The sequence below is a fragment of the Oreochromis aureus genome, linkage group 10 (assembly GCF_013358895.1).
Source record: "Oreochromis aureus strain Israel breed Guangdong linkage group 10, ZZ_aureus, whole genome shotgun sequence".
In the NCBI taxonomy this organism is placed as follows: Eukaryota; Metazoa; Chordata; class Actinopteri; order Cichliformes; family Cichlidae; genus Oreochromis; species Oreochromis aureus.
This window is the reverse complement of record NC_052951.1, coordinates 1025608-1042628: the sequence shown is the minus strand read 5'-3', so window position 1 is coordinate 1042628 and position 17021 is coordinate 1025608. Positions and strand designations below refer to the sequence as shown.

General features: G+C 41.8%; 1 protein-coding gene across 1 annotated transcript in view; it reads left to right on the top strand.

The window, feature by feature from the left end:
• Window positions 1–17021, top strand: part of sim2 (SIM bHLH transcription factor 2) — a 41474-nt gene that overhangs the window by 12772 nt on the left and 11681 nt on the right. The window contains exons 3-4 of the mRNA XM_031758978.1: window positions 14767–14856; window positions 15097–15205. Coding sequence (XP_031614838.1) covers window positions 14767–14856; window positions 15097–15205 — 199 coding nt within the window. The remainder of the gene's footprint in view (window positions 1–14766; window positions 14857–15096; window positions 15206–17021) is intronic.

Genomic DNA, 17021 nt, shown 5'->3' with positions numbered 1-17021 from the left:
TGGAGCAGACTAACGTGAGCTGGAGTGTATTCGAACGTTATATTAGGTCTTCTCATAGCGGCAATCCAGGCCATCCCTCGCCTCTTCGTGACTTCAGAGACATGGCTTGGACAATTTCTCTTCCACGCCAGAATCCGATAAAAACCAATCGCATTTCCCGTCGGCTTCACGCGGCTGTCGTTTGCCCGGCTTGTGCAGTTAATAATACAACAGCTTCTTGCCATTTTTTTGTGTCTTTTCATCGCTGTGTAACTGATTTCAATTGAAAGCCTGTGCCCGCTAGTACCTCTTGCCACGAGTTCCCAGAATCCTTTGCGGTTTTACCCCTGAATGACGTCACATTTTCAATCTCTATAGACAGGCTTAAGCCGGCACATGTGCTGCAGGATGATCAGTTGGTGCCGGCTCAGGCCCCCGGCCGTGGCCGCCCGCCTTCCACTGGACTGGACAACCCTGCTTCTTCCTCTGGGAGCACCCCCCACCTGGCAGGGCCCGAGCTATCTTCAGCTTCTCCTGGCCGCCCATGCCAGCCTGGTCCTCAGGCACATTTCCCCTCAGCCAGCTCTCCACCTCCCCGGTTCAGCCGTTCTGGATGTTTGATTAAGGCAAGGGTTCTGGACTAGGGGATGACCCTACTGGGTGTTCGGGGGGGGCATGTGTGGTGGACCACTGGAGGGCTCCACTCACACCCAGTCCTCAGGAAGTGTTGTTGTTATGTTTTGGAGGGAAAAGAGTTCAGTTCTGTGGTGATGAGAATAAACGACGAGTGATAATCGAGAGCTCTCCTGTCGTCTGTGTTTACCTCCACATAATATTACTTTCTACACCAGGATCCTTTTCTACGCAGCTGACGGCTGGTAACTGTGCAGGGGCGGATCTAGCAAAGTTTAGCCAGGGGGGCCGATAGGGCATGAACAGGGAAAAGGGGGCACAAAGACACACTTTCTTATTCTCATTTAAAATGTCTGGTATGTCTGTATAGAAGTCCATTAATAATAATAATAATACTAATAATAATAATAATAATAATAATAATAATAATAATGATGCATTTTATTTGGGGCGCCTTTCAGAAACCCAAGGTCACCTTACAAAGAACAAAATTAATAAAGGGAACAATAGTCATAAAATACATAAAATAAGTTAAAATTGCAAAACAGAGCTTGACAACAGATAAAAGCAGCACTAAAGCGAATAAACTAGTTTAAACAGATGTGTTTTGAGCTGTGACTTAAATACGGAAAGGGAGTCAATATTTCTTATGGTAAATGGCCTGTATTTGTATAGCGCTTTTCTAGTCCCTAAGGACCCAAAGCGCTTTACACAACCAGTCATCCACCCATTCACACACACATTCACACACTGGTGATGGCAAGCTACATTGTAGCCACAGCCACCCTGGGGCGCACTGACAGAGGCGAGGCTTATGGCTGGAGGAAGAGAGTTCCAGAGCTGAGGAGTAGAGCGACTGAAGGCTCTGTTCCCCATAGTAATAAGGCGTGAGGACGGAACAGTAAGATGAATAGCAGATGAGGATCTGAGAGGGCGGGAAATAGTGGTGATATGGAGCAGGTCACACAAATATGAAGGAGCAGATTTATGGATACACTTGTATGTAAGAAGTAAGATTTTAAAATTTATCCTGGCTTCTATGGGCAACCAGTGAAGCTGCTGAAGAACTGGGGTAATATGAGCTCTTAACGGAGTATGAGTTATGACCCGTGCTGCAGAGTTTTGAAGAAGTTGGAGTTTATGAAGGGACCTTTTAGGGAGACCAAATAAGAGGGAATTGCAGTAATCAATACGGGACGTAATAAGACTATGGACAAGGATGGCAGCAGCATGAGGGGTAAGGAAGGGACGGAGTCGGTTAATATTACGTAAGTGAAAGTATGCAGACCGGGTTATGTAATTAATGTGAGACTGGAATGAAAGAGTATTATCAAGTATGACACCCAAACTCTTAACCTGAGGGGAGGGAAGGGTAGCAGAATTTTCAATGTTAATGGAAAAACTGTGGGATTTGGTTAAGATAGATGGTGTACCAACAAGTAAAACTTCAGTTTTATTACTGTTGAGTTTGAGAAAATTGGAGGAGAACCAGGATCTAATCTCAATAAGACAGTTTGAGAGGGAGGTAGGTGGGAGGGATGAATTGGGTTTAGAAGAAATGTAGAGCTGGGTGTCATCAGCATAACAGTGAAAATTGATATTATATTTTCGGAATGTATGACCAAGAGGGAGCATGTAAATAATGAATAAAAGAGGCCCTAATACTGAACCCTGGGGCACACCAGCAGAAACAGGATAGAGACTTGAAGAATGGGATTTAAATTGGATAAACTGAGTGCGGTCTGAGAGATATGAGGTGAACCAGGCAAGGGGGGTGTGACTAATGCCAATGGATGCTAACCGGTTCAGGAGAATATTGTGAGAAATGGTATCAAACGCCGCACTAAGATCAAGAAGGATGAGGATGGATAGGAGACCAGAATCTGCTGCCATCAGAAGGTCATTGGTAATTCTTAACAGAGCAGTTTCTGTGCTATGATTGCACCAGGCTTTTTGAGAGTTGGAATAACAGAAGCCTTTTTCAGTGCTTCAGGAACAATTCCAGTGTTCAGTGAGGAATGAATAATATTGGTTATGAGAGGTGCTAACGAGGGAAGACAGGCTTTAACTAACACAGTGGGGAGAGGGTCAAGTTGACAGGTGGATGACTTAGATTTTTTAATAAGATTAGATACATCAGTTATGGAGGGAAGAGTAAAGCTTGAAAATAACTGACAGGAAGACAGTGGGGGAAACAGGAAGTCTACTTCAGAGTCAGAAGCTCCTAAAGAGTTAAGTTGACGTGAATATCTGAGATTTTACAAGTGAAAAAAGAGATAAGAGAGTTGCAAAAATCAACAGAATACATGTGGGAGGGGAATGTGTCTGGAGGTTTTGTAATTTTACTGAACAATGAATAGAGGGACCTGGATTTACCTTCATTAGAACTAATTAAACCAGAGTAGTAAGCAGATTTGGCTGAGGCAATGCAGTCCTTATAGAACAAAACATGATTGCTGTACATTTCTTTATGTACAGTAAGTCCAGTTTTCTTGAATAGACATTCGAGTTGGCGTCCTTTAGCTTTAAGATGACGCAGGTCGGGGGTAAACCATGGTGCTGAACGGGAAAATGAGACAGTTCGATGTTTAAGAGGAGCAAATATGTTAAGAAGGTTATGAAGGTTGACATTATAATGGCAAACGAGTTCATGAGGGGTTGAGGAGCTGTGAATAGATTGAAGGTCATGGACGGCAGATAAAAAAACAGCTGGGTTAATATTACTAATTTTCCTAAAAGTGATATTACGAGAGATACAGGTTTTGGAAGCGGTTATATTTGCATCAAAAGAAATAAACATATGATCAGACTGGGGAAACAATGTGGCTTTACAATGGGTGGGGGTAATGCCAGAACAACAGACCAAATCCAGGGTATGACCTTTAGAATGGGTAGGGGATTTTATGTACTGTAGAAGCCCAAACCCTTCCAGGCAGGAGGTAAAATCTCTGGAAAGAGGGATTTTATCATTGTCCATATGAATATTAAAGTCTCCAACAATTATCAGATTTGGAGAAAGTACAGAGAAATGAGTGAGAAGAGCAGAAAATTCATTTAAAAACATCTTATTTGGGTTAGGTGGCCGATAAACAGTACATATGATGGTGGGGGTAGATCCAGGGAGCTGTAGTGCAATGTATTCAAATGAATGGGAGGGAGGGGCAGAGACAGGGAGAACTTTCCAGTGCTTCCGGTGAATTATCGCGAGACCTCCGCCCTACCCGGAGATGCGAGGTTGACAGGTGTAAACAAACTCAGATGGAGAGTCATTGAGAGAAACAAAGTCATTAAGCTGTTGCCATGTTTCAGTCAAGCAAAGAAAGTCCAACTTACGATCACAGAGGAGATCATGGATGAGATGTCCCTTACCAGTGAGAGAGCGGACGTTTAATAGACCGAAGTTGATGCTGGAATTACCATGCCTGACAGTAGGCTTAGTTGATCTAGCCAGGTGTGCCAGCACATTGTGGTCGACAGCCCGGTCAGTCTTGCGGGGAGGACGACGAGTTTTTGACCAGATGGACAATATTGAGTTAGTGTCACTGATGTTGAAATTCCGCCGAAGCCCTCGGTGGATATACCTGCGGCGGGGCTTGAAGGTGATGTCCGGGTAGAAGTATAGAGCCACAGGTGCAGAGACAGCCAGGCAAAAACGGAGCCGCAAAAGATCCGCAGCAAAGTACTGGAGAAGAGCTGTCGTCGGGTGATGAATGATGGATAAAAAAACCCAGGTGAGCACGAGCCACACCAACACCCTGTGGATCCACATCTTAATCAGGGCCGAGCACTGAACACAAACGGAGGGACCGAACAACCAGCTGACAGCTGCAGCGCAAGCAATAAAAGCCCGCAAATATTGCGAAAACAAGTCAAAACAGGGTTGCGCCTTAGATACTCCGTTGCGCCTTAGATACTCGATTCAAATTGTCGTCAGCAACTGAAAAATTATAATAAAAGTAAAAATAATAATAACTGGTGAGCAGCGGCAGCCAAGCGCGCCAGCGTTCACTCGACTGGAAGGGAAGGCAGGGGCAACGATGCGGAAGCACAACTCGTGTCACAAATGTTCCATTTTAAATTATTAAAATCACAGATGACACACTTTTGGGCATCTGGACAAATTGTGTCAAGCCTCTGTGTTACATCAGCATAGATGCAACAGAGGCATCGTCACGCAGATGAATATAAATAATTGTGAAAAACATCTGCTGAAATTCACAGGGCAAGTAGAAGCATCGGAGTGAGACTGTTAACAGCTCAATGTCAGGAGAGCTTCTCACGAGCCACCACAGTGTTACAGGACCTTTTCAGATGTAGAAGCACACACCTCCTCCCCATTGCTTGTTGGTGGTCTCCACTGAACGGTCCAGACGAAAAGGGATGCAGTCAGTGCCAGCTCCTTCTCCTGATCCGGATGACAGAGCCATGTCTTGAAGAAGCCTACAAGTGTTTCTCACGTCATGTTTCAGTGTGACCCAAGCTTTCTAGCTCATCCATCTTTTTCCATAAGGACTATACATTGGACAAGAGTATTGTAGGGAGAACCGGCAGCTTTTGGCAGTCATTGTTGTCTTCAAATTCCACCTCGTCTCCCCCTTTTCTTACATGAAGATATTCCATACGGTCTGCCACGCTCTGGAGGAATACCCTCCAGCCACTACACCAGAGTGACAGGAGGAACTCACGGTTAAAAATGATTTTACCGATTGATGCTACATGTTGGTTGTGCGTTGACGATTAAAAAATATCCAAGACACAGTGCACTGAAAAGTAAAAGCAGATAAAAGACCACAAATAAACTCATTATCAGCTGATGTGACACGACACTCATCCACAGGATAAACTCAGGAATAAGACCTTCTGTGACCCACTGTCTGTTGTCTTGGAACAGGTTTACAGTTGAAAGCATTTGTGTTTACACTGATTAGAGCATTTAAAGTAATAGACGGTGACAAGTCTAAATTTCTCTAAACTCATTTGTTTCAGTAATTTGTTACATCAAATATTTTACACAGTGAGATTAAAGTATGCTGGTGGTAATATGTGTGTGATTCGTATTTCATGTATTTATTCCGAGGTTTCAGTTTGGTCTCCCAGTCTTGTACCTATAGGTGCCCTATGCTAAAACAAACAATTACACAACTAACAAAACCAAAGTATTATCTTAAAACTGAACATCCGGTTTCCACTGTTCATCTGTCTGTCTAATCCTAACTCTAACCCTCTGGTAAATTCAGGTGATTGGACATGATTTGGAAAGCCATATGGACATTACCTGTCTATGTAATGTCCCTGAAGATGCATTTCAGAGCACAAACCAAGTCATGAAGTTCAGGGAATTAAATGTAGACTTCTGTGGCAGGATTGTATTGAGGCACAGATCTGCTGCATTAAAGGTCCAAATGAGCAAAATGCCCTCCATCATCAATAAATGGAAGGCGTTTGGAACCACCAGGTCCCTTTCTGGAGCTGGCCACCTGGCCAGTCTGAGCAACTGGGGTAGAAGGGCCTTAGGTAACTAAGAACCTGATGGTTACTGTGACAAAACTCCAGTATTGCTCTGTGGTGAGAGGAGAGCCTACCAGTAGGACAACCATTTCTGCAGCACTCCTACAGTCAGTCCTGCATAATAGAGTGGCCAGATGGAAGCCATTACTCAGTAACACATCCAAACACATGACAGCTTGCCTGGAGTTAGCCAAAAAGCACCTGGGGGATTCTTAGACCATGAGAAACAAAATACTCTGGTCAGATGAAACAAAGACTGAACTTTTTGCAGACTTGCACGCAGGCTTGAACCTGGTTGAACATCTTTGGAGAGATCTAAACATGCATGTGACTGTGCACCAATGCTCCACATCCAACCTGATGGACCTTCAGTGGTTCTGCAAAGAAGAGTGAGAGAAACTGCCCTAAATAGGTGTGCCAAGCATGTATCATCCTACTCAAAAAAATTGAGGCTGTATTGTGGCCAAAGGTACTTGAACAAAGTACTGAGCAAAGGCTGTGAATACTTATGTACATGTTATGTTTTTGTTTTCATTTTCGAGAAATTTGCATGAATTTCAAGCAAACTCTTGTCATGAAGTGTAAGCAAAAGCAGTAAAAATAAAAATAATGTTCAAATATTTTATCCCAGCTCCAAAACCAAAACCAACAAATAAACAAACAAAGGGAATGCAATAATTTACAAATGTCCATCCATCCATCCGTCCATCCATCCATCCATCCATCCATCCATCCATCCATCCATCCATCCATCTTCTTCCACTTATCCGCGGTTGGATTGTGGGAGCAGCAGGTTAAGCAAAGAAGACCTCCCTCTCCCCAGCCACCTGCTTCAGCTTGTCTGGGGGAACACCAAGGCATTCCCAGGCCAGCCGAGAGATATAATCTCACCCTGGGTGATACAACTCACCCAGGAGGCCTCCTTTTCAGAACCACCTCAACTGGCTCCTTTCGATGTGGAGGAGCAGCGGCTCTACTCTGAGCCCCTCCCGGATTGCCGAACTCCTCACCCTATCTCTGAGAGGCCAGCTACCCTTCGGAGGAAGCCCGTTTCCGCCGCTTGTACCCGCGATCTTGACCACCCAAGTGAAAGCCTTCCGCCACTTGGCTATGCCTAGAAATTCTTTCCATAAAAATTACAAACAGAATTGGCAACAAAGGGCAGCCCTGGCGGAGCCCATCACCCACCAGAAGCTCTTGCAACAGTTGTATGAGGATCGAATGGCCCCTAGGAATGGTCCAGACACCCCATACTCCCAAAGCACCTCCCACAGAACACTCCGAGAGACACGGTTGAATGCCTTCTCTAAGTACACAAAACACACGTAGGCTGGTTTTGCAAACTCCCATGGACCTCAAGTATCCTGAAGAGGATAAGGAGCTGGTCCAGTATACCATGACCAGAATGAAAGCCGCATTGTTCCTCCTGTATCCGAGGTTCGACTAATGAACGGATTCTCCTTTTCAGCATCTTGGCATAGACTTTCACAGTGAGGATGCAGAATGTGATTCACCTATAGCAGGGGTCTGCAACCTTTAACACCCAAAGAGCCATTTGGACCCGGTTTCCACGCAAAAGAAAACACTGGGAGCCACAAATACTTTTTGAAATCTAAAATGAAGATAACACTGTATATATTGTTTTTTTTACCTTTGTGCTTTGTGTGAACAACTAAAGTAAGTAAGTAAAGTTTATTTATTAAGCGCTTTTCACAGACAGGCAATCACAAAGCGCTGTACACAAATATTAAAATAAACAATACAATCAATAGACATTATACACAATGTAAAAGATCAAATGTAAATAATAATAATAAAGAATATAAAATACGTAGATCAACAAAAGGCTTGTTTGAACAGAAAAGATTTTCACTGCTTTTTAAAAGAATCCACAGAGCAACTAAGGTGTGTTGCTTATAAAATCCATGAAGTGCTACAGAGAAAATTACATTTTATTTAAGTAAATAACACATTTTGAACTCTTAAAGAAATATAACAAAAGGAAAGACACCCAGCTGAACTAAAATGATCCATGTAGCAAACAAAAACTGTTGTGAGCCGCCACCCTTTTAAAAAGTAATTGGAAAAAAAGCACTATGCCGCTAAAAAAAATAGATATTTGCAAAATTCTGCCTAAATATCTATTTTACCTGGTTAATGTGTGTGGCGGGGCATGGTCTGCAGTGCCGCTGAATGGGAGTCGGACGCACCTGAGCGGCACCCGCAATCACGCCTTGCCGCCTTAAAGTCTGTGCTCTCTCTGCTGTTGTGTCGTCGGGCTGTGAGTTGAAAAGCTACAGCCGGCTGTATGCGTACAGCAACCGTGTGTGAAAAGTGGTCAATATAGAGATGCTGAAAAGCGTGTTCATGCAAACATCGTCGGGTCCGCCGTGATATGAGACTTCTGGTCCCAAACCTCTGCGCACAGCATCTGCAAATCGGGGCTTTCATCTTTACGCAGGACTGAAAGCTGTCATCTGTGAGGCGGGAGCAGTGTTTGTTTTTAACATAGTTCACGGTGGAGAACAGCTGCCGACATAATGTGGATCCGAAGATCCATAATTGGCCTATCTGGGATTGAAAGTCTCGATAAATGCACGGCGTTTCGGTGGGTGCACCGGCTTCCCTGAGTGTGACGCTTATTTTAAGCGATGAAAAAAAAAATATATATATAATTTTATTTTTATATTTCAAAATCACAACAATCTTCCAATATAGAACTACAAGTTTTTTAAAAAAGAACTAAACACAAATAAAATACACTTCAGCTAAATACTTCTAATTTATTTTCCCAAACCACACGGAGCCGCACTATAAGGACTAAAGAGCCGCATGCGGCTCCGGAGCCACGGGTTGCTGACCCCTGACCTATAGTAATCCTACCCAGGGGCCCTGCCACCGAGGAGTTGTTTAACTGCCTCAGTGACCTCACTCCCAGAGTTTGACAAGTCACCCCCTCGTCCCCAGATTCTGCTTCCTCCATGGAAGAAATGCCAGTGGGATTAAGGAGGTCCTTGAAGTATTCCTTTCACCGCCTAACAATGTTCTCAGTCGAAGTCAGCAACACTCCACCCGCACTATACACAGTGCAGGTAGAGCACCGCTTTTCCATCCTGAGTCACCTGACAGTTTGCCAGAATCTCTTTGAGGTAGACCGAAAGACTTTTTCCATGACGTATCCCTAACCCCTTCTCCAGGAGACTGGTTCTAGAACCCAAGCCATGTGTTGAGGTGAGCCTGACTATATCTAGCTGGTACCTCTAAACCTCACGCACTAACTGCCATTAGTTAGTTTGTGACATTTGCAAAAAAACCACACAATTCACAATAAAAGCTTAAAAAAGTATCAAATGTCTTACTGAGACATTTTAATATTTCATTCTAAAAAATGTAAATTTGATGGCAGGAGCACATCTTAAAAAAAACCAAAATAGAACAAGGGCAATAAAAGACTGGACGAGCAAGTGGTGCTACAAAAAAACAGCAGGAAGAAAACTTAATCATTAGGTCACATGGTTGGGTATAAAAAGAACATCTTAGTGATGTGTTTGTGAGATATGGAAAAGACTAAAAATCTAAACTGTGGTCTTTCCTTACACACTTCCAGAAATCTTTGTCTGTGAATACCATTCACCTTGCCATCCAATTTTATTTGATTGAATCTTTATTTTGAACATGTCGAAAAAGTACAACAACATAGAATGAAAAAGAGACAAATAAACAAAGCAAAACAAAAGGGAAACGAGCAACCACAACTACAAATAACTTTCATGTTAAAAAAGGAGCAGGAAGAAGCATAAGCTTATTTAATCCCACCCCTTTTCCACTATCTAGTAATCGATAGACTACAGAAATACCTCCTTGCAATTACATTATATGTTACGTGCATTTTAAAAAAATTTTTATTTATTAATTTTGTATGTATACATATATATATATATATATACATACATACGTATATACACATACACACATACACATCTTCAATAACCCCAGTAACACCTCAAAGGATACACAACCTACAGATATATATACCCATAACAACATACCCGTGCACCCCCACATACATGAAAATATTGGACAAGAACACCCTATCAAATCTCTACCTCCTCCCTGTACCCTGCAAAACCATATCCTTAAACCGCTTTTTAAACTGCGCCATGCTCGGACATTGCTTCATATCTTTACTTAGTCTGTTCCACAGCTTCACTCCACACACAGAGATGCAAAAACTTTTTAATGTTGTACGGATACAAGGATGTTTTAAATTTAATTCCCCCCTCAAATTGTATCCCTGTTCCCTTTTAGAAAACAGTTTTAGAATATTGTCAGGAAGCAGGTTATTTATTGCTTTATACATAATTTGTGCAGTGAGAAAATGAACCAGATCTGTGAATTTTAGAATTTTTGATTTTAAGAATAGTGGATTTGTATGATCTCTGTAACCAGTTTTATGGATTATCCTTATGGCCCTTTTTTGTAATATAAAGATTGATGATAGCGAACATTTGTAAGTATTGCCCCAAACACTTGCAGAGTAATGTAAATACGGTGCAATCAGGGAACAATAGAGAATGCGGAGTGATTTGTGGTCCAGAATGTTTTTTACTTTACTCAAGATTGAAAAACTTCTTGAAATTTTGTTATGTATATGATTTATATGAGACTTCCAGTTTAATTTATCATCTATAATCACACCAAGAAACTTATGTTCAAGTACTCTTTCAATTTCCACACCATCTATATGAATCTGCACTTGTGCATTTCTAAGGGAATTCCCAAATAAGATTATTTTAGTTTTACTTAGATTTAGCGATAGTTTGTTCCTGTTAAACCATTTTTTAATTTTGCACATTTCTGAAGTAATTGTATCCAGCAGCTCCTTTAGATTCCCCCCAGAACAAAAAATATTTGTGTCGTCTGCAAATAATACTAGTTTTAATATATCAGATACCTTACAAATATCATTTATATAAATAATAAATAATTTTGGACCCAGTACAGAGCCTTGTGGAACACCACAAGCAATGTCCAAGCATGATGAGGAATGGACACCCAGCTTCACAAATTGTTTCCTGTCACTTAAATAATTTTTCACCCAGTGCAGTACAACCCCCCTGATCCCGTACCGTTCCAGTTTATTAATTAATATGTCATGATTGATTGTGTCGAATGCTTTCTTGAGATCCAGAAATAGTCCAGCTGCATACTGTTTCTGATCTATAGCATTTGTAATCTCCTCAATTGATTTGATTAATGCCAGAGATGTTGATCTTTTTAATCTGAATCCATATTGACTGTCAGAGAGTAATTTATATTTATCTAAGAATTTGTCTAATCGTTTATTAAACAGGTTTTCTAGGATTTTGGAGAATTGTGGTAATAAAGAAACAGGCCTGTAATTTGTGAAGTGGTGTCTATCCCCAGTTTTATACAGCGGCACAACTTTAGCTATTTTCATTTTGTTTGGAACTTTTCCAGTCTGAAATGATAAGTTGCAAATATATGTTAGAGGTCCTACAATTCCTTCTATGACCTTCTTGACGATTTTCATGTCAATATCTTTACAATCAGTAGATGTTTTATATTTACAAATGTGTACAGTGTCAATTATTTCTTTTTCCTCCACTGCTGTGAGGAACATTGAGTTAGGGTTCATATCAATCAGGCATTCACTACAGTCTACTGATGGCAGTGACTCAGGAATTTGTTCTATCAGATTTGGTCCAATATTTACAAAATAATGATTAAAGCTGCTGACCACATCAGCAGTGTTTTCCATAATATTGTAATTGTCAATAAAATATTGAGGATAACTTTGTTGTCCAGAATTATTCTTAATGATACCGTTTAAAACATCCCATATTCCCTTCATATTATGTTTATTGTTGATCAATGTTTTACTATAATACTCCTTTCTACATACACGTATAATATTGGTCAACTTATTTTTGTATTTTTCATATTTATTTTCAGCATCTTTTTTTCATTTCAATTTCAATTCAATTTTATTTATACAGCATCAAATCAGAGCAACAGTTGCTTCAAGGTGCTTTATATTGTAAGGTAGACCCTACAATAATACACTGAAACATGCAGGTTAAATCGCTATCATACAAAGAAGAATACACATGATTCTGAATCACTGCGATCTTCTCTGGGCCAAAGCTAATTTAAAATTAACTATTCTTTTTGGAAAACATGGACACCATTTTGTCAGGACTAAGGACTCCAGCTTGTTATCAGCAGTCAGTTCAAAACCTGCACCTTTGATAGGAAGGGGGCACATTCATGCCTGTGAAATTGGCAGCTTGCACATCTGGAAAGGCACCATCAGTGCCAAAAGCTATGTATAGCTTTTTGAGTAATACTGTTTGGCTCAGATAATACTGTCATGACAAGCACCAATGACTTTCAGGCTACAGATCTGCATAGCCACCTCACCAACAGAGGTGTGGAACATCTTCTCTTCACCCGAGAGTCCAGAACATGCAGCTGCAAATCTGAAATTACACTATGTTGCCACTATTCACTCACCCATCCAAATAATTATCAGGTGTCAGAATGACTTTCATGGCCACAGGTGTATAAAATCAAGCACTTAGGCACGAGTTAGATTGCTTCCACAAGCTTTTGTGAAAGAAGGGTCACTCTGAGGAGCTCAGTGAATTCTAACATGGTATCATGATAGGATGCCATTTGTGCAACAAGTTCAGTCATGAAAATACCTCGCTACAAAATATTCCAAAGGTAACTGTTAAAAAACTGAAAAAGATTGGGAATGATAGTAACTCAGCTTGGTGGAGGGGGATTTTGCTGTGGCATTGTTTTTCAGAAGCCGGGCATGGCCCCATAGTTCCACTGGAAGGAACTCTCAGTGCTGCAAAATACCCACCAAAAGACATTTGGCAGAGTGGAGACTGCAAGCCAGGCTTTCTCAACCATTTTTTTTTTTTTTAAATGGAGTTTATTGAACCATCTGAAAAATGTCTTTTAAAAAATTAATTAAATTTTAATTTCCATGTATGACTTTAAGTTTTTTTTCATATTTGTTACATTTGGCATTTTGTTTAAAAATGTGCAATTTATTTAGGTTTTTCAGGGGGGGAAATGATCACACTAATGAAATAGAAGTCTCAAAAACTCACAAAAAAACCTGTATGTAATAAATATGACACACTAGGCGTTAAGGTGCTAAACCTTGTGGAAAGACTTCTTGGAAGAGTTGAAGCTGTTATAGCTGCAAAAGGTGGTCTGACATTATACTAAACACCATGGATTAAGAATAGGATCCCACTCAAGTTAATTTGCATATGAAAGGCAAACGAGGGAATAAGTTTGGCAATATAGTGTATGATTACAAATTCAAACATCAATCTTCAGTCTAGCATGATCTGCTGCCATACACTTACACACAACTTATGTTCAAACATGGTGTTAGCTATGCAGAGACTGTGGTTATCACATAAGTCCAACAAAAGAGTTTAACCCAGGGGTGGGCAATCTCAGTCCACGAGGGCCGGTGTCCCTGCAGGTTTTAGATCTCACCTTGGGTCAACACACCTGAATCACATGATTAGTTCGTTACCAGGCCTCTGGAGAACTTCAGGACATGTTGAGGAGCTAATTTAGCCATTTAAATCAGCTGTGTTGGTTCGAGGACACATCTAAAACCTGAGCTGAGTGTAAAAAAAAAAAAAAACAAAAGCTCTCAATTTACCTGTCGATCTACTTCCCTACCCTCACCTATGGTAATGAGCTGTGGGTAGTGACCGAAAAAACGAGATTGCGGATACAAGCAGTGGAAACGGGCTTCCTCCGAAGGGTGGATGGCCTCTCCCTTAGAGATAGAGTGGAAAATTCAGCCATCCAGGAGGGCCTCAGAGTAGAGCGGCTGCTCCTCCACATCGAAAGGAGCCAGTTGACGTGTTTTGGGCATCTGATAAGCCTCCTGGGCGCTTCCTATGTGAGGTGTTTCAGGCATGTCCCACCGGGAGGAGGCCCTGGGGCAGACCCAGGACGCTTTAGAGAGATTATATCTCTCGGCTGGCCTGGGAGTGCCTTGGTGTTCCCCCAGATAAGCTGGAGGAGGTGGCTGGGGAGAGGGAGGTCTGGGTTTCTCTGATTAGGCTGCTGCCCTGCGACCCGGCCCTGGATAAGCGGAAGAAAATGGATGGATGGATGGATGGATGGATGGATGGATGGATGGATACTTTCTCTCCAAATTATTTTTCTGACTTAACTTCAGCAATTACTTCCTCCAAACCACTGTATTGTTACAAGACTGCTCAAAGAAGTCCTACCATTAATTTATTCATCAATCTTAAATATTAAAAATCTCTTTCAGTTAATGAACTTTATGTTAGCAATAATTAAACCATTACTTTAAAAGCCATAACTTGACCCAACTGTCTTAGCTAATTATAGGCCAGTCTCCAACCCTCCTTTTAACTGTAAACACCTAACTGATCGTCCACAGAGGAATTTATTTATTTGAAGAGTTTCAGTCCGGCTTCAGATTTTCTTATGGACTATAACAGCAGACCCATATCCATGCATGTCCTACTAGACCTCAGGGCAGGTCTAGTAGTTATCATCAACATAACTTGTTGTTAATAGTACCTTCATTGTTGCTCTCTCCCTCAGACTCTAGATGGGTTTGTTTTTGTTGTTGCGTCAGATGGGAAAATCATGTACATTTCAGAAACGGCATCAGTGCACCTTGGTCTGTCACAGGTAAGACAATCCACCTCAGCACTCTCTCATGTGGATTAGTATACCCAGGAATAAGTTTAGATTTTCTGAACCAAACAATCTGGAGAAAAATGTATAAGTAACATAGAAGCATGTGTCATGTAACAACTGAGTTTTCAACACACTTCAGACATGCCATAAATAGAACACTCTTTTGTTTCTATATGAATTTAATGCATTTGTGCAACTAATCACTAAATGTTCCAAATGTATGTGCTGCAGGTGGAGCTAACAGGAAACAGTATATTTGAATACATCCACCCATCAGACCATGATGAGATGACAGCAGTGCTGAGTCTCCGCCAGGCCCCACAGCATCACTTCTTGCCAGGTACTTAAAGACCTTATGTCTCCATTGTGTGCCACACAGTGGTAGTTCATATTTTATTCTTGAAGTGAATTAACTGTTTGTTCTTCGATGCTGTCCATGCCTGGCTGCTCCTTCTCTTCTCTCTCCTCCGGGTCGCGGTGTGCTACTGAAATATGGGATGCATGATTAGAACCATCTGTGTTGGCCAGCCTCCCTTGGCACCATCTGTAACACCCCTCCTACTGCAACGATGTTATGATGTGACTTACATAAAAAGATATTTTAAAAATCTATAATATATGCCTAAGCTTGCAGAGGTCATTGATTGATTGACTGATTGATTGAATCTTTATTTTGAACATGTTAAAAAAGTACAACAACATAGAATTTAAAAACAAAAACATAGAATTAAGAAAACATGTGCCCCATGTTCGGCTTGTCTGTACAAGCCAACTCTGCCTCCTGTGAAAGGAAATCAGCTACAACTATCTGAGTCCCCAGCCTATGGACTACCTTGAATTTAAAAGGCTGAAGTTCCAAAATCCACTGGGTGATCTGGGTGTTGGCATCTCTCATGCAACAGAGCCACTGCAGTGGGGCACAATCCAAGCAGAGGGTGAATGGGCATCTCAGGAGGTAATAGCAAAGAGAGTGTGCTGCCCACCAGATTGCCAAGCCCTCTTTTTCAACAGTACTATACCAGGTTTCTAGTTCTGACAGTTTCCAGCTGATGTACACAACTGGGCAGTTGGCCGCCCCTTATCTGCTGTCCACAGGCCTCTGCTCTAGGTGTCAGTCTGCAGTATAAAAGAGAGGGAAAGGTTTGGTGTGTGGAGCACTGGTTCCCCACATAGAGCCATCCCAGTGCCAGAAGGGTTCACTGTAATAAACCCTTCTGGCACTGGGATGCCAGGTTCTTTCTTTATCCATCATTCTCAAATGCAGCAGCAAGCTTTTCTACCAATGAGTTGCCAGTTTCTCTGTATCTGTATGATGTCTACTGTTATTTCTTCTCTTTATTGAGCAATTCATTCAGGATAGTGTAGCCACTGTCAGGAATGAAACGTACATAATAGCTTAGCGTCATTGTTGAGGTAACAATGAGTGTATGGTAGTTCAAAAAGCACTTGGTCCATAGCCTTCTGAAATAAGCCTGGTGATGATGTTATCCCAAAGGGTAAACAATTAAAGCAGAATAGCTCTTTTTGAGTAGAAACTGTCAACAGCTTCTTTGAATTCTCTTCTACATTAATATATAGTTAGGCATTTGATAAGTCTAACTTACTGAAGCATTGGCTTTCTGCAAGGGATGCAAACAGGTCCTCAATGTGTGGAATTGGGTACTTATCCATGCAGAGCTGTGTGTTGAGGGTGGCCTTGAACTCTCCATACAGTCTCACTGTGCCATCAGGTCAGCAGAGGGCAGCACAGTTGGTTTTAGGGACAGAACCATGGATGATGTCCACTGTGATTCTTGGATACCATGGACAGTTCTCACACAGAGTCCCTGTAACAACTACTCCTGCACCTATGAAGTTGTGAGGTCTCAGAATTCTGAATTATCTGGATGACTGGCTGGTCTGTGCAGTCTCAGAACAGCAGTCTTGCAGCCATGTGGTCCTGCTCTTAGAACATGTCCAGCCTGTGGGTTGGCTTCTGAACTACCAAAAGAGCAAGCTCCACCCATCCCAGGTCACAACTTTTCTAGGTATGACTCTGGACTCCAACAGGGCCACTCAGACATTGGCTCGACCTCTTCAGGCTACACTTTTGGGTCAGCTGGGGAATGTGCCTTTGCCTCATGGGCTTCATGGCATGATGGTGGATGGTGGAAGGT